General features: G+C 33.7%; 1 protein-coding gene across 1 annotated transcript in view; it reads left to right on the top strand.

Annotated features, from left to right (window-relative positions):
• Positions 1-18,232, top strand: part of SYCP1 (synaptonemal complex protein 1) — a 117,711-nt gene extending 99,479 nt beyond the window's left edge. The window contains exons 28-32 of the mRNA XM_017524211.2: positions 5,538-5,597; positions 9,221-9,397; positions 11,684-11,827; positions 17,569-17,658; positions 17,744-18,232. Of these exons, the coding sequence (XP_017379700.1) occupies positions 5,538-5,597; positions 9,221-9,397; positions 11,684-11,827; positions 17,569-17,658; positions 17,744-17,881 (609 nt within the window). The 3' untranslated portion in view covers positions 17,882-18,232. The remainder of the gene's footprint in view (positions 1-5,537; positions 5,598-9,220; positions 9,398-11,683; positions 11,828-17,568; positions 17,659-17,743) is intronic.
• Positions 18,233-19,127: the final 895 nt, after the last annotated feature.

Below are 19,127 nucleotides of genomic sequence, written 5' to 3'. Positions count from 1 at the left end.
TTTGTGGTGTTCTCTGTATTTCCTGGACTTGAATGTTTGCCTGCCTTGCTAGGTTGGGGAAATTTTCCTGGATAATATCCTGAAGAGTATTTTCCAGCTTGGATTCATTCTCTTTGTCACATTCAGGTACACCTATCAAACGTAGATTAGGTCTTTTCACATAGTCCCACATTTCTTGGAGACTTTGTTCATTCCGTTTTACCCCTTTTTCTCTATCTTGCCTTCTCATTTTATTTCATTTAGTTGATCTTCGACCTTGAATATCCTTTCTTCTGCTTGGTCAATTCGGCTGTTGAAACTTGTGCATGCTTCTCGAAGTTCTCGTGTTGTGTTTTTCAGCTCCATCAATTCACTTATATTCCTTTCTATTTTGTCCATTCTCGTTAGCATTTCATCAAATCTTTTTTCAAGGTTCTTAGTTTCTTTGCATTGGGTTAGAACATGTTCTTTTAGTTCACAGAAGTTTCTTACTACCCACCTTCTGAAGTCTGATTCTTGCCCTCTGTGGGCTGCACCCTCTAACCAGTCCCAGTGAAATGAACTGGGTACATCAGTTGGAAATGCAGAAATCATCCACCTTCTGTGTTGATCTCGCTGGGAGCTGCAGACTGGAGCTGTTCCTGTTTGGCCATCTTGCTAGCCCTCCTTCCCCATGTTTTCTTTGTCTTTGTTGGATTGGGTTAATTTGAAAGCCTTGTCTTTGAGCTCTAAAATTCTTTCCTTTACTTGTTCAATTCTATTTTTGAAACTTTCCAGTGTATTTTGCATTTCTCTAAGTGTGTCTTTCATTTCCAGAAGTTGTGATCTTTTTTTAATGATCTATTTCTTTGGAGATTTTTAAAAATTCATATCCTATATTATTTTTAAAGTTTCTTTAAGTTTGTTTTCACCTTTCTTTGGTGCCTCCTTGAGTAACTTAATAATCAACCTTCTGAATTCTTTTTCAGGCAATTCAGAGATTTCTTCTTGGTTTGCATCCATTGCTGGTGAGCCAGTGTGATCTTTTCATGGTGTTATAGAACCTTCTTTTGCCATGTTACCAGGATAGTTTCTCTGTTTTTTCTTTCTTTCTTTCTTTCTTTTTTTTTTTTCTCATTTGGATTGACTATTTCAGAGGGAAGATCTGGGGCTCAAGGGCTGCTGTTCACATTCTTTTGTTCCATGGGGTGATCCCTTGATGTGGTGTTCTCCCCCTTCCCCTAGGGATGGGGCTTCCTGAAAGCATGACTACAGTGACTGTCATTACTCTTCTGGATCTAGCTACCCAGCAGAGCTACCAGGCTCTAGGCTGGTAGTGGGGAGTGTCTGCAAAGAGTACTATGATGTAGTTCATCTTCAGGTCTCTCAGCTGTGGCTACCAGCACCTTCTCCAGTGGAGGTAGCAGGGCAGTGAAGTGGACTCTGTGAGAGTCCTTGGTTGTAGTTTAGTGTGCTGATTTTCTCAAATGCTGGTTATGCTGGCAGTGATGTTGTAATGTGAACAGACTCCGGATCTCTGGTTAGCCAGGATGTTACAGGCAGTGAAATTAGCTGTTGTTTTCTCCTTCCTTGGAGTAGGGTTGGTCTGTTATGAGTTGCTGTAATGCCTTGAGTTAGTTGGCCTCCAGCCATGTGGTGTTGCCTTTAAGAGAGCATCAGCTATGGCAGTGTGGAGGGTTACAAGCTTGGCCTAATGTCACCTGGATAAGTATTTAGGTTTCTTAGGTAATGGAAACCATAGAGCTCCCCTTAGTTTATGTCTTTTGTCTTCGGTTACTAGGGCAGGTAGAGAAAGACTATCAGGTGGGGGCAGAGTTAGGTGTTTCTGAGCTTAGACTTTTCCTGTGTTGCACTTGCTATGACCACTGTAAGGGGTGTGGTGGTGGTTCTCAGGCCAATGGGCCTGTTGAGGGAGTACAGACGGAGTGAGACTGGCCTTGTTGGCTGTGTGGGAGCTGGGTAAGGCCTGTCAATGCCAGCTTTCCCCCTACTTCCCTGGCAACATGTACAAATCATCAGTGGCAGCCATGTGACCTGAGAGTCTTTTTTTTTCCTGCCAATAGGTTAGTTTTCCTGATTGTATTTATTGATACAATAAGCATCAGCTTTGAATTATTCTTGTGTTTCTGTAATAAACTATTTGGTAATGATGTATTTTTAAAAGTGATGTTAGATTATGCTGGCCAATATTTTATTTAGCATTTTTATGTTGGTATGCTTAAGTTGAATGGTTTGTACTTAAACTTTGTTACTGTGATAAAAACATATAACATTAAGTGCATCATCTTAACACTTTTTAAATGTGCATTTCAGTAGTGTTAAGTATATTCACCTTGTTGTGCAACAGATCTCTAGTAGTTTTCCATCTTGTAAAACTAAAACTCTATACCTATTCAATATGAATTCCTTTTCCTCTTCCTCCCAGTCCTTGGCAACACCTTTGTACATTCTGTATCTGATTTTGAATATTTTACTTTATATGAATGGAATCATACAGTATTTGTGTTTATGTGACTAGCTTATTTCACTTAGAATAATGTTCTCAAGGTTTATCTATGTTGTAGTATGTAACCGGATGTCTTTTTTAAAGGCTGCGTAATATTCTATTATAGCTATATACCATATTTTCCTTATTATTTTTCTCTTGATGGACATTTGGGTTGCTTCTACCTCTTGCTATTGTGAATAATGCTGTAATGAGTGTGAGTGTGCAACTGTCTCTTTGAGATCTTGCTTTAAATTCTTTTGGATATATTTCCAGAAGTGGGATTCTTGGATCATATGGCAACTGTATTATTAATTTTTTGAGAACCTCTCTGTTGGCCATAGTGACTGTACCATTTGACATTCCCATATAACAGTGCATAAGAATTCCAATTTCTCTGCATCTACATCAGCATTTGTTATTTTCTGTTTGTTTGATAGCGGCTATCCTAATGTGTGTAGGTGTATGTTGTGGCTATGATTTGCATTTCTCTTATGATTAGCGATGGTGACCATTTTTAATATGCCTGTTAGACATTGTGTATCTTCTTTGGTGATTTGTTTATTCAAGTCTTTTGCTTATTTTTGAATTGGGTTAATAATAATTTTAATCTGATTTTTTGGTTGTTGAGTTGTAGGAGTTGCCTATAGATTCTGGATATTAATCCCTTGTTGATTATATATTTTAATAATGTTTTTGTCATCTTATTTTTCATTCCATATGAATTCTTTCTTATTCTCTAAAGAGTATGTTTGTGTGTATGCACATATGTGCACATGTGGGTGTCTTACTTTGGTTGATTTGGAAGGTATATGTAGTCTTTAAATTATTTTATTGATTACCTTTATATTTTAAAATAATGTATCTAATGCTGTCTCCTATTTCTTATTTCCCTGCATATACAATTTTAGTTTTTTTTTTTTTACATTTTCAAGATTGATAAAAATGTGTATTCTATTCTTTAACTATGATTCCTGTATCTCTTTAACTTGAGCTTTATAGTTACATAGATTCGGCTCATCTTTTAGGTGCAACTTTTTTCCAAGTTCTCAGTCAATATGACAATCCCCACTTTACCTATAAGCCCACTGGTATAAGGAAACTATTACTAGATGATGGTCTTAATTTCTAATTAAAATAGATTGGATTTTTGGGATTATGATAAATCATTTTCCCTATATCTTTCATTAATTTGATGGAGCCTTAATCTCTGCCTAGCAATGTGAAATTTGTTTACTATCTTGATATGGAGAGATTCAAAGTGTTCTAGTTGGTCCTTTCAAACTTAAAATCTCTCACTTTGTGGTCAGAACTAACATGAAGATTATTCCTTTTATTGAGTTTATTCAAACTGTATAGTTAGAATCCAAAAAAAAAAAATGAGCACAAGATAGGTTTATGGTTCCATAGGCTCACCATGGAGTAGACGCTGATAAAATTCTATTTATTGCTTGACCCTGATATGCTTGCACTCTTGACTAGTGAAAAAATAGTGGCATTATAGATCCCCAAGAATTAATGTTAGTTGATGTGCAATTACCCATGTCTTAACATTTTAATCCTTGGTGCACAAGATAGTAGGAAGGATGCAGTATGTATGTGTGATATTATTTCAGAAAATTTCCACTAGAGTACCAGGTTTCCTTTTTATTCAAAGGACTCTCGGCTGATAAACGTATTTAGATCCAAAATTTGGTCACAAGGCTGTCATTCTCTGTTCTGGTTGCTCAAGTCAACCATCAGTTTGCCAGGCCATATTATAGGCATATTTTACTTATTCAGATTAAATAGGAACCATAGTGGTCTGGCCATCTCTTTGGTCTACATGTTCTTTTATGAGCTATTTCACACCTTGGAAACATATGTTGTATTAGAACAGACTTTCCCAAGGTCTCCAGACCAGGAAAAGTCAGAATTGCAGAGATAGTGCAGTTGTGGGTGATGGTTTCTTCCTTCTGCCCTCTAGAAGCCAAGATACATATTCTGAGAGTCATTACAGTCTGCTGGTTTAGAGAATGTACTTTGTCCTAAAAGACAGCATTCCAGCCCCTTAGTCTCCAATTGTGACTATAACTGAAGATCAACCATTGGTAGATGATAGGATACATAATAAGAACAATAAATACTCTTATATCAGTTTACTGCCAGCTTCTTTCATAGGGAAGTGAGTTCTGTGGTTAGGAACAGTGCAATGGGAGAGATAACATGGTGTATGCAAGGTATTCAGTGAGGATAGATACTGGCGTAGACATCATGGGCAAGTTTTACTGCCTAAAGTTCTGCACACTTGGAGATTTTCCTTTTCTAAGACCTCTATTATTCACTGGAGTTGTAAAAATTTTGTTCTTCAAATGGTTATCATGTTACAGGCACCCTACTTATTTGTTTATGTAGGCCAGGCTTTTCTTTTATCTTACTGAATAAATTCTATTTAGTGATATTAGCATATTACTCTTTCTACTCTGATCACAACTCTCCTTTCCATTTTTATCTTGACCATACATATCCTATTCTTCAGCAAAGTTATATATTATTGTCTAAGTATTGTGCTCTTTTCTATATTTATTCATGTATTGATTTTTGCTTCTCAGCTTTTCTTTTTACCCCTTATCTATCCCCTGTTGAAAACTTGTTCATTATTGAAAGTCCAATTGAAATGCACCTTTTTTCAACAGGGATGGAAAAATCTAATTCTGCCTGTAAAGGCTCGAAATATTTTAGATCTTTTTGCAACTTTTCACAGCTTAGTTACTTGTGTGTATCTCTCACTATGTAAATTTGTTCCATTAACTTTATTTTCAAATAAGAAAGCTGAGATTCAGAGTTTTAAGAGACTTATTCACGAGTCCATAGATATACACTACAGACAGATTAGAATAAAAAGATAATCAAAACCAAATAATATCTCTGTAGGAAGACACTAACTTTTCTTTTTTTCTTTTTGTTGTCTTATAAGATTGAGAGGTTAGTTATCTTTCTTTGTTAATACTTAGTAGGAAAGATTTTATAATAACATTCATTTGTGATTAGAGTGACGATTATGTTATTTGTACTTGGTATTTATTTTTAATAGGAAAAACTCAAAAGAGAGGCAAAAGAAAACACGTTTACTCTTAAAGAAAAAAAGGACAAGGTAAGAGCATGTAATTCTCATAGTTTTTAAATATTAATTCATTTTCCAACATCTACTTAGAAATGAATTTTTTTTTGTTTATAAGTAGGAAAATAACATTTTAAATATACAATTTTATTTTCTAAATTGTTTCTTGTTATTTATTAACTCAAAAGTATTTTAGCTAAAAATTACAAAATTTTGTCCTTTGGAGATTTAGAGAGAGTGTCAATCTAATGCATAAACAAAAAAGAAGAAAAAAGAATGTTTCAGTCTTTTTCTGTAATTCTTTTTATAGTTTTAATTAGGCACTTCTGTGTTTCTTAAAATTTTTTTTTAATATTAGAGGAAAAATATTTTCATAAATAATTCTAAAGCTTATTTAGATTATGTCTAATTTTGGGTTTTGAAGGGGTTTAATAAGTGACATCCTGTTTTCCTCACTTATGTTCTGAACCAACTGAGAAAGGCAAGGGAGAATAAAATTAGTATTTTTTATTATTGAAGACTTTATTAAGTATCGATATTTTAAAAACTGGAGAATGCAGCTTATATTTGAAGGCAAAAGGGTCTCTTAATTTTGAAATCCCAATTTAGACAGATTTATCTACTGTCACAAGTAGAGCTTGACTAGCATAAGTCTACCCACTCAATGGCTTGCTCTTGTAAAACAGAGTATAAAGGAGTAGAGAAGAATGTATGTGTAATTCCTATAGATCTGAAGAGGAGGAATAAGGAAGAGGCTGAGCTGTATGTGTCCAGTTTCTTCTTTTCTTTAAATTCACCAATCACATTAAGTAATTTTTTCCCCTAAATAAGGAAGACGGAAGAGTTTTGGAATGTTACCCTTGTGGTACTCCCTGCATGTGGAAGGAAACATCAGTCATAGAGAAGAAGAATACCCCTCAGCTTCTAACCTATTTGATAATATAGGGTTATTGCAGAAGAATTTTGATTTATCATTTTTAGTTAAAATGATTAATAATATTATTTATAGATAGTGATGTAGTCTCCTAAGTTCCTACACTTTGCTGTGATTATAATTAAAACTGGAAGGAAATGACACTCAGAGTAGTTTGAGAACAGTTCATTACATTTTATTAAATTTGGGTTAAAAGAAAGAGAATAAAGGAAAGACATATTGAACCTGTGAGTGAATATTGAGTGCTTCATTTATTCCAGACACAGTGCTAGACAGTTGAAAACATTATATTTGGAGAAATTATAATCATAATAAAATTAGCCAGAATGATTAGGTACAGACTTAAGGAAGTATCTAATGAATATAGCAAATTGGTTAATCTCTAATATTCTTTTCTAAATTTAGAATGTGTTTGTATTATGAAAGTATATATCACATATTCTTATAGAATATGTGTTCTGATTCATGTATCATTCTGTTTGTTTCCATTATCAAGTAGATTAGTAAATGCCATATATTTTATCTGAAAGTCTGGATGTATATGTTGCAAATTGAACCACCTTAATGTATTGCAGAATGACAAAATGATAAATGAAGAAATTTAACTAGGCTTTTTTTTTGCTATAATTTATTCCAACACTACTGAAATAGAAGCCTTATAAATAATAATTGTTAAATTTACCAAATGTTTCTGAGTTTGGACAAGCTACTTAACTTCTTTGTTCTTCAATTTTCTCATTTATAAAGGGATAATGATAATACCTATTTCCTAAAGTTGTTATGAGTATTAAATGAGATGGTATTTGTAAAACATTTAGAATAGTGCTTGGCACATAGCACATGCCTTATAAATGTTTGTTTAAAAAATACAGAGAAAATTATGAATGTTCTGTCTACATATATAACTGTAAATGTAACATTCTTTCAAAAAAGAATGTAACTTGTAAGGAAGTACACGTTCCAATAATGTGTTCTGGAAAGGGATAGTTCAGCATTCTCATATTCAGTACAGTTTTCTTTGGGCTACCACGAAAATGTTAAATTCCAGACATGGCCACAAGGTGGTGCAGTGACCTTAAATTGTCATTATCCTACTTGTAGGGAGTAACTATTTGTCAATGAAAGCAGTTACATTTTGGAGGTTCTAGAAGTTTACCCTGATTAATCCAGAGAGTAGTAAAAAATTGCTTTCATCAAAATTTTGTCATCAACTATGATGTATAAACATGTATGGAAAAGGATACAGAAATGAAACTCTGGAAAAAATGCTACCAAATTTCATACTTGCTAGAAAAAGGATTATGAAATGACAGATCACTAGAACTGGGCAAAAAAGATATAAGCCATCTCATTTAGCCCCTTGATTTATGGATGAATAAATTTAAGCTTGGAGATACTTGAAGATTTACTTAAAATCATTTGGAAAGACGTAAAAATCTAGGAGAAAATACCATATTATATACTTGGCTCCTAGTTCCGTGATTTTTTATAGTACATATGATTAACTCTTTATCCTATACTCTAATTTAAATGCACTAAAAGTTCAACCACCATGCTTTCCAATTTTGTCCTTGTAGTCCCTTTTTTCTGCGTGTGCTCTATTGTTTCTTTCATGAGTAATTGCTATGATTGTATTTGTGGAGATGGTGGCAAACAAAGAAAGTGGTAAAATCGAAAGTGATGAGCATGAGTTTCATGTAAATCCCACTAAGGCAACTAGTACTATCTTTTAATAGAAATCTAGGTAAGGTGCTAAAAGAAGCTGTATACAAAAGTAGAGTGAAAGATAACTGAGGAAACTGAGTTGAAAAACTGTCAAGTATTTAGAATAAACTTGCAATTTATTTATTTAGAATTGAAGCAAATAGCCATTTTGTCGATTTTTTCCCTGAAATTTTTTCTCATTCTTTACTTTCATAATTATTATCCTTGCTTTTGGAGGGAAGTGAGGCTGGTGGATAGGAAAAGGCTGATATTTTATAGGTGAAAAAGAAGAATTAATGTATGAAAGAGAATGAATGAAAATTAGAATAAATTTTCTTCTAGGCTGTTGGAATGAACCATAAATTAGGGCTTTTTGCCACCAGGAGTGCAGATTTTTTTTTTTTAAAGAGATTCTCAACTTTTGGTCAAATAGAGAGTTGAGAAATTTCATTTGTTTTCATTTTTCAAAATTTACTTTTAAGTGGAGGGGTACATGTACAGATTTCTTATATAGGTAAACTTGTGTCATGCAGGTTTGTTGTATAGATTATTTTGTCACCCAGATTTTTAAGCCTATAGCCACTAATTATTTTTCTGATCCTTTCCCTCCTCCCATCCTGCATGCTCTGATAGGCCCCAGTGTGTGTTGTTGTCTCCTTCTATGCGTTCATGTGTTCTCATGATTTAGCTACCACTTATAAATGAGCCCATGTGGTATGTGGTTTTCTGTTCCTGCATTAGTTTGCTAAGGATAATGGCCCCCAAGATGTCTTATTTGTTTTCATAGAGGCTCGGTGAAGATAGGCAGGGGCAGATAACATTTGCATCTTAAATGGCAAGTAAAGTGGCAAAGAAGATCACTGTAATTTATTCAAACTTCTCTAATCAGTGATAAATTTGGGGATAAATTTGCTTATTTCATTATTATTTCTACTAGTTGCTGTACTTTAATTAAAAGAAATAAATAATCAAAATGACATTTAATAATTGTTTTATTCACTCTTGTTGTTCAAAGCAGAAAACACAGACATATTTATTGGAAACATCTGAAATTTATCAGAAATTTGACTCTAAAGCAGTTCCTTCACAAACTATATCTCGAAATTTCACATCAGTTGATCATGGCAAATCCAAAGATAAAAGAGACTATCTGTGGACATCTGCCAGAAGTATTTTATCTACACCATTACCAAAGGTTTGTGTCTAAATTTTCCAAGTTAGTAGCAATTTTTTAATAAATAAATAAAATTCTGTTATCAGCATATACCTGGCATCACACACACATATATAACTAGTTTCTTGAAAGTTTCAATTTTTTTTTGTGGTGTCAGCATGAAATGTAAAGACAAGGTCTTGGTGTGTTGCCTAGGAGGGTCTTGAACTCCTGGCCTTAACTGATCCTCCTGTCTTGGGCTCCCAAAGTGTTGGGATAACAGGCGTGAGCCACTGTGCCTGGCCTTCAACATGAAATTGTTTCATCTTTTTCAATCACTGTCTACAACTTAATGTCATCTTGGCCAGATTTCATAACTTACTAGTTATTTATCAGTGTTTAAGGCCCTGACACAGGAAATCTGATTCTGACTTGACATTTTATAATATCGCTGAAGTTACCACTTCCGTTTGCTGTTTACCCCACATCACCTTGCATCTGTAGTCCTTTACTTAGCAGTTATCTTGGAGTAGATGACTCTAGCAAAGTGTCTCAATTCTGGCTGTCTTCCATACATCCACTTAATCCATGGCGAATTCATACAACTTTGCCATGCTAAATGGCAGTGCAGATGCTCTACTTTTAATCTCTTAGCTAATATTTGGACAGAAATTTCTTCAAATGCCTAGAATCAATAAATTCCCCAATCTTTGTCAAAGGTCTCTGTTATATGTATGCAAGGGCATGCCTTCAACAATTGGCCAAGTAGTTGAGAACTCTGTTTTCCATTCCTGCTTATGCAGAACCTCAAGATTAGCCAGCGGTAAAAACTTAGGGCCTGCTCAGGACTTTCCTGGGCCTGTTGATAGCCCTACACATATGTATGGCCTTCTGTATTTCCAAGAATATGTCAGAGCTTTTCGAAGCCCCCATGGATATCTCATTTCCTAGTTTTTAAGGTTTTTGGTTAGTCTTGTTTGTCCAAACTATTCATCACTGCTTCACATTGCTGCAAAGTTAAAACACTTGTTGTTATTTTTAACAAATTCTGCCCTCTACTTCACACACACACCAAGGAGAAGGCATTTTTTCACTAATGGGCACTCAGGTTGAATATAATCAGCCATCAGCCTTTTAAATGGGATCTTTCAGAGACCCACCAGACAAATAAAATGACAATTCTTTGGGAATAAAGTTTTGAAAGAGCTTCAGTTCTGTTCTGTTCTGTCTGGTGGCTGCCAGGCTGCACCAGGAATGTGGGCTGTTATTCTTTAAGTATAACATAGAGCTAGAGCAGGGGATGGGACAGGGGAAGTTAAGACACCACAAGGCTTGGGGTTCTTAAAGAGGTTCAACCATTTTATTTTATTTTTTTAAAGAATAAACACTCTCCAAGTGGCTGTAAGTCTTTGGTTAATTTCCAGAGTTCTGAAGAAAACTGATTCTGACAAGTTTTTACCAGTATTTTTATGGCTTTTATGGAGGGGTGAATTTGCTGATGTCTCTGACCTACACCTTTTTTTCTTTGAGTCAGGCTTTTGCTCTGTTGCCTGGGCTGGGGTACAGTGGCATGATCATGGCTCACTGCTACCTAGAACTCTCAGGTTCAAGCAATTCTCCTGCTTTAATCTCCTGAGTAGCTGAGACTGTGGGGATGGGCCACTATAACTGGCTACCCTTTTTCAATTAAAAAAATAATTTTTAGAGTTGGGGGTCTTGCTGTCTTGCTCAGGCTGGTCTTGAACTGACCTCAAGCAATCCTCCTGCCTTGGTCTTTCAAAGTGCTGGGATTAACAGGCATGAGCCACTGTGCTTGGCTTTTGACCTTATGTTTTAAAGATACTTTAAAAAATTATAAGATAATATAGAATGTGAAACATTGGCTAATGTGAATTACTTTACCAATATAAAAATAAACAAGTGTATTTTCTAATAAAGTAACAAGTTTTGTGGAGAGAGCAAAGTTCACTCAATTATTTTTTACGATCATGATTAGAAATATTAAAGCACCTGAGATTGTTGGTTGCTGAGGCTGGAGTGTGTCTGCCTCTCTGTCTCACTCTTTCTGTCTCTTACTTTCTTTAGCAAGTTAAAGGAAGGGCAAAGAAAGTCTGCCATTGTAACATTTTTAAAGAAAGACAAGTTATAGTATCAAAAACATCTGAATTAAATTCTTATCCAAAATGTTTGCCTTACCTACTTGCCAATAGTAATGGAGGTTTCTGATTGCTAAGGACTCAAATTGCCTTAAGATTATTTGTGAAATCATTTACTAATAATGCATATTTTATTTGATATGATAATGTGTTATCTTTTATTTTTGGATAGGCATATACAGTGAAGACACCAACAAAACTAAAACTACAGCAAAGAGAAAACCTGAATATACCCCCTGAAGAAAGTAATAAAAAGAGAAAAATGGCCTTTGAATTTGATATGAATTCAGATAGTTCAGAAACTACTGATCTTTTGGTAAAAATTTTACAAATAATGTTTATTATTTGTTTATCTTACTAATTTGAATACAATTTTTCTTGATATATATATATAACATAGTTACATAGTACCTACCATTGCAATACTGATATACAGTAGAGCTCTGCTGAAATGCAGATCCTTGTGCTTTTGCAGCATTTTAGAGACATTAGTGTTCAAATAATGTCTCTGTAAATTTCAGAAAATCTGGCACTTTGAAAATACTTGATTTGGCACAATGGGCATATATATGATTAATCATTGTCTTGTTTTCCAGCAGAATGTCAAAAGGAGTTCTTACTGTATTTTTAAAAAGACAGATGGGGTGAATATTTTTCATTTTGCTGTAGCCAAATCTGTTATTTAGGCATCCCCTCTATTTTGCGTATTATACATGCTCCTTTTACATCATTTGTTGATATTTATATCAAGGTATTGGTTGACAAGCATAACATTTCTACCACTCTAAAGAAGTTAATATATTAAGAACAACATGTTTAAGCAGGCTATTTCATCTAACACTTTGTATCACTAATTACTCTCATTCATATACACCACCATTTTTTGAAGGTATAATAATAGTTTTTTGAGATAATTAAGCTTAGATTCATTTAGTTTTTTTAAAAAGGTAAACCATACCACAGTAAATGGAGCAAAGCACCAGTAATTCTTAATTACAAAATCCTAGTTAAATTCATTAATTTTATTATTCCCATTTTTCACTTGAAGATCCTTCAAGCCTTTCTACTGCTTTGGGACCCTCTATTTTCATTTTTTCCGGAATAATGAGTAGTTGAAGTCTTAAAACCCTAATTATTGAAGTTAACTTACAAAGTCCCTACTTCAGTATCTCTTTGTTTTATAGATAATGATTAACATCTTAACAATTAAAACAGCGAACCAGGTACTATTATAAACACGTTATACAGCGCAGATTAATTATTTCTTATAACAATTTCAGGCTTTAGAAATAAAGTTGGCCTTCTGTATTCACAGGTTCCACATCTGTGTATTCAACCAACTACAGGTCAAAAATATTTGAAAAAAATAAAAAATAACAATTCAATAGAAAATAATATAAATAAGGAAGCAGTACAACATAACTATTTACATAGTGTTTACATCGTATTAGGTATCATAAGTAATCTAGAGATGATTAAACTATACAGGAGGATGAACATAGGTTATATACAAATATTACATTATTTTATATAAACATCCACAGATTTTGGTATGCATGGAGGGATCCTGGATCCAATCCCCCATGGATACTAAGAGATCACAGCATATACTGTTTTTTCCAGTTTACAGATGAGGTAACTGAGTCACACAAGTATATTTTTCAGTATCACATAGTAAGACATGGAGCCAAATTTGAACACAGTCTGGCTTCAGAGCCAATGTACGTCATTGCAAATAATAACTGCCAATTCAAACTGTAGTCTAGATATATAAAAATGTAATGAGAATTCGAAAGAAAAGGAGCTTTAGAATTAAACATTCTAGGATTGTAATCCTTGCTATTATTCTAGCAGTTTGAATTTAGGCCAGTTTCTTAGCTGATCTGAGACTCAGAATGATTGAACATGACATCATTTCATTTCTAAAAGGTGCATCACAAACTTGCAACACAATAAATATATTACAGTATTATAGAATTGCACAAAATTGTTTAAACTAGTCTAAAGTCACATTTCACCATGAGTTTCCTAGTTATAATTATTATATGAAACTATTCGTCATTTTGTAATTTTCTAAGCTCATATAGTTAAATTTTGAACATTCAAATTATAAAAATCAAGATTTAAAAATGAGTTGTTGAGCATGACCTCAGGAAGATGGTGTAGTAGGAAGTGCCAGGAATCCATTTCTCTACCTAAACAAGTGTACTGGCAGAAACTCTCTTAATTAACTATTTTATAAGTCTGCAGTCTTATTTGAATGTTTATAGCTTCCGGGGGAAGTTTAGCTGGTAAATTGCAGTAAATTTTGTCAATTTTAGCCTCAAGTATGATAGCAGCTACCAGTCTTCTCAGCCTACAGTCCTGTGGCAGAAAGCCATGCTTATGTTCCTTGAGTGACTTGCCGGTGTCAGAGGGTGCAGTAAGAACTTGTCCTTCAAATATCACAGTTCAGTGTTTCAACCCCCTTTGGCTGAAGCAACTTTTGGGAATTTACATGAAGCACACCTTTCTTTTTTTTTTTTTTTTTTTCTCTTTTTCCATCTTTACCCTTTGGGGAGCCAGGCACTTAAGGATTAGGATATTCAAAGGCAAAGCAAAAAAACTTTTCAGAATAAAAATTTGACATATTATGTTAAGACCTTAAAAATAATTAACATGTAGTCCCAACTACTCGGGAGGCTGAGGCAGGAGAATTGCTTGAACCTGGGACTTGGAGGTTGCAGTGAGCTGAGATTGTGCCACTGCACTCCAGCCTGGTGACAGAGTGAGATTTTATCTAAAAAAAAAAAAAAAAGAAAAAAAAATTAACATCAGTTTTTCTTCTTCCAAAAAGTTGAAGAGGGAACACCTCTTAACTCATTATATGAGGACAGCATTAATTACCTTAATACCAAAGCAGATAAAGACACCACAAGAAAAGAAAATTACAGATCAATATCTCTTATGAATTGGATGCTAAACTACTCAACAAAATATTGGCGAATTAAATTCAATAGCATATTAAAAATTATTTGCCATGACCAAGTGGAATTTATCCCAGGAATGCCAGGGTGGTTCAACATAAGAAAATAAAGCAATGTAATAAATCACATTAATAGAACAAAGAAAAAAATAGCCATATCATCATCCTGATGCAAAAAAAGGCATCTGACAAACTCCAACACACTTCATGGTAGAAAAACTCTCAGAAAATTAGGAATATAGGGAAAATTTCTCAATATGATAAAAAGTATTTATGGAAACCCCCAGCTAACATCATATTCAATGGTGAAAGACTGAAAGACTTACCCCCTAAGATTAAGAATGAGGCAGGGTGCCCACTTTCACTGCTGCTATTCAACATAGTGTTGTAAATTCTAACTAGAGGTACTATAAAAGAAAAAGCAATTTAAGGCATTCAGATAGAAAGGAAGAGGAAAAACTGCCTCTCTTTACAGATGATATGATCCTATGCATAGAAAATTGCAAAGACTCTTTAAGAAAGCTAGTAGTGCTAATAAATAAATTCAGCAAAATTGTAGGATACATCAACATTACAAAAATTGATTATGTTTTTTGTATACCAGCAATGAACAATCTAAAAATGACATTAATAAAGCAATTCTATTCACAATCTCATCTAAAAGAATTTAAATAGGAACAAATCTACCCAAGGAAGTGAAAGACTTGTGCACTGAAAATTACAAAACATTGGTGAAAGAAATTTTGAAAGACCTAAATAAATGGAAAGACATCCTATGTTTATGGATATTTATGGATAGGAAGTCTAAATATTGTTAAGATGTCAGTAGTATCCAAGTCTCCAGACTCAATGCAATTTCTGTAAAAATTCCAACAATTTTTTTGCAGAAATGGAAAAAATACTCAAATTAATATGGGATTGCAAAGGGCCCCAAATGGCTAAAACAATCTTGAAAAATAAGGATAAAGTTGGAAGATTCACAGTTCCCAACTTTGAAACTTACTACAAAGCTGGTAATTAAAACAGCATAGTACTTGTATAAGGTCAGACATGCAGACCAATGAAATAGAATAGAGCCTAGAGATAAACTCTCTCCTATATAGTCAGTTGATTTTTTGACAAGAGTGCCAAAACCGTTCAATGTAACATAGGATACTGGGAAAACTGACTGTCTGCATGTAAAAAAAATTAAGTTGGACCCTTTATATCATATGAAAAATGACTCAAAATGGATCAAAGACCTAAACTTAAGAGCTAAAACTATAAAACTGTAGAAGAAAGCACGGTAGAAATCTTCATGACATTGGATTTGGCAACAACTTTATGAATGACACCAAAAGCACTGGTAATTAAAGAAAAAGAAAGAAAAATTGGGCTGTATCAAAATTAAAAACTATTGTGAATTAATGTAGACCATCAAGAAAGTGAAAAGACAGGGTAAATAGTGAGGGGAAATATTTAAAACTCATATATATGATGAGGGATTGATGTCTAGGATATATGAAGAACTCCCACAATTCAACAGCCACAAAAAGACCCAACTGAAAAATGGGGGAAAGGATTTGAATAGCCATTTCTCAAAGATGAAACTTAAATGGGCTATGAACACATGAAAAGATGAATGCTACAGAGAGTCAATTGATACACACTGATACACATTGATACTGTAAAGGTAGCTCTATGACTTATTTATTGAATTCTGTTGAAATCTTAGATTTATAAAAATCTGTTTGAGATTTTTCATCCATGAAGCCTCTGAAGTTTTTGTCAAATGTGGCTTTAATGTGAACTGACTGCTTACATGACTTGTGTTTCATATTCATTAAGAGAATAGATTTTGGAGTCAGATTCCCTGAATTTGAATTTCCTTCCACTCTTCCTAGCTGTATAATCTAGGGTACATCACTTAATATTTGTGTGCCTGAGTGTCCTCACCTGTAAAATGGGGATAATAGTATACCTACTTTATAAAATTGTTATGAAGATTAAAAGGAATTAAAATATGCAAAGTGATTAAAATAGAGACTGGCACCCAGAAAGTACTAAATAAATGTTAGCTATCATTATGTGGGAGAATTACAATAATCATAAATTAAGTGACATTATAATTTTTATTTTTTATTTTGGTTTAGTACACATGACACTTACCACCTTAACCATTTTTAATTATACAGTTCAATGATATTAAATACGCTCATAATGTTGTGTAACCATCACCAGCATCCATCTCCATAACTCTTCATTACAACAAAAACCTTGTACCCATTAAACAATAACTCCTCATTCCACCTTCCCCCCAGCCCCTGACAGCCACCATTCTACTTTCTGTCTGTATGATTTTCTCTATGCTAAGTATATCAAGTAGAATCATACAAGATTTGTTCTTTTGTGACTAGTTTTTTTCACTTAGCATAATGTCTTCAAGGTTTATCTATGTTGTAGCATATGTCAGAATTTTCTTCCTTTTTGAGGCTAAATAATATTCCATTGTATGTATACACCACATTTTGCTTATTCATCCATAGATGGATACTTGGGTTGTTTCCACGTTTTAATTATTGTGAATAATACTGCTATGAACATGGGTATACAATGATCTCTTCTAGACACTGCTTTTCTTTTGAGTATGTATCCAGAAGTGGAATTGCTAGATCATAGATAATATTATAATTTTTATAGAATTGTAAATACTTATTATAAGTTATTAATGTGAGTTTGAATAAACAGGGTCAGGAAAGGAGGACAAGATGGTATTATAAAGACTCTGAAACTGAAATAGAAATCAGTAGGGAAATGCTGCTCACTATATATATCTTGTATTTCACATAGCCTTTCAGTAATATAGTTAATAGAATAAAAATCTAGGTCCTTGCTTGGCCAATTGGTTTATTTTGTTATTGTTTTCTTTGTTTGTTCTTCTTTCTTCTCGCTATAATCTTCTTTCTCTTTCCTCCTTCTTTTGCCCTTCTCCCTTCTTCATCCCTCCTCTTTCTACTCTTCGTTCTCCTCACATGTGATATGTTGACAAAATGTTAATAATATAATATTAATGATGGTAAGGCCAACATTATATTTTTGTATTTTTCTTCAAGAGCATGGTTTCAGAAGAAGAGACATTGGAATCACTACATAGGAACAGTAATCCACCAGCTTCTCATCTTTGTGTCAGAACACCAAAAAAGGTAGCTTTTAAATTTTACTTCAGAAAGCAAATTTTAAAAACTGCACTTAAAAAATGTTAATTTAAAAATTTTATTTTGTGTTCAGACCCCTTCATCTCTAACAACCCCTGGATCTACACTGAAGTTTGGAGCTATAAGAAAAATGCGGGAGGACCGTTGGGCTGTAATTGCTAAACTGGATAGGAAAAAAAAACTAAAAGAAGCAGAAAAGTTATTTGTTTAATTTCAGAGAATCAGTGTAATTAAGAACCTAATAACATGAAACTTAAGAGTTAATGTTTTTTTCTTATTTTCCAGAGCCAAATTTTATCTGGAAGTTGAGACTTTTAAAAAATATTTGCATGAATGATTTGTGTTTTTATTTTTAGCCTAAATGTGAAGAAACTACATATTGTCTGAAAACCTGCCATTATATTCAGATAATTAAATGATTATATTTGTTGTTACTTTTTCTTGTATTCATGAAAACTGTTTTTACGAAGTTTTCAAATTTGTAAAGTTAGCCTTTGAATGCTGGGAATGCATTATTGAGGTCATTCTTTATTCTTTACTATTAAAATATTTTGGATGCAAATAAGTGCTTCTCATTGATTCTGGTAGATCATATAAACAACTCATCATTATAATTTTGAGAGAATATTACTCGTTTTTAAAGTCTTGAGAGCATTGTAGTGGAGTTTTATACTTCTGAGGCAGCTTTGATTTTTTTTATTTTTTATGAAATTGACAAATGGCTTTTAGTGACAGGAAAAAATGGCTATACCAGTACAACTTCCTCAAATATTTCATTTATGCAACATTTATTAAGCAAATATTTATTGATGTTTACTAAGAGTCAAACAGAGTTCTAGATACTGGGGGTGTAATAGTGAAGAAAACAGGAACCTTTGTTTTCCTAAAGCTTACATTCTAGTAAGGGAAGTAGACAATTAAAAAAATAAATAAAACACAGTGTATTAGTTAATGGTAACTGCTAAGAAGAAAAAAACAGGGAAGAGTATTAAGGAGTATGAAGAAGCCTACGTTTTAGGTATGATATCCCTTACAGAAGTGACATTTGAATGAATATATGATTAAAACAGCAACTGAGCCTGGGGCTACCTAAGGGAATAGCATTTCTCACAGAAGGAATAGGAAATGCAAAAGCCCAGAGGTAGGAGTGTGCTTAACATATCTGGGAAGCAGCAAAGAGCCCAGTATTGGGAAGGATAGTGAGCAAAAGGAAGAGTAGAAGGAAGAGAAGGCCTGATAGTTAATGGGATGAGGATTTTGAGTGGGCAGATTATGTAGCACTTGTAGGGCACTGTAAGAACTTTGGCTTCTCTGAATATGTGACATTAGTAGATGATTTTCAGCATGATCCAACTTATGTTTTAACAGTATCTTTCTGGCTGCTATATTGAGAACAGACTGGAAAGAGGACATAAATAAACAGGAGGTTATTTTAGTAATGCCTGTGAAAGATGATA

The sequence above is a fragment of the Cebus imitator genome, unplaced genomic scaffold (genome assembly GCF_001604975.1).
Source record: "Cebus imitator isolate Cc_AM_T3 unplaced genomic scaffold, Cebus_imitator-1.0 Scaffold32, whole genome shotgun sequence".
NCBI classification, from domain to species: Eukaryota; Metazoa; Chordata; class Mammalia; order Primates; family Cebidae; genus Cebus; species Cebus imitator.
The sequence above is the reverse complement of the archived record's forward strand: the minus strand, read 5'-3'. Positions and strand labels throughout refer to the sequence as shown.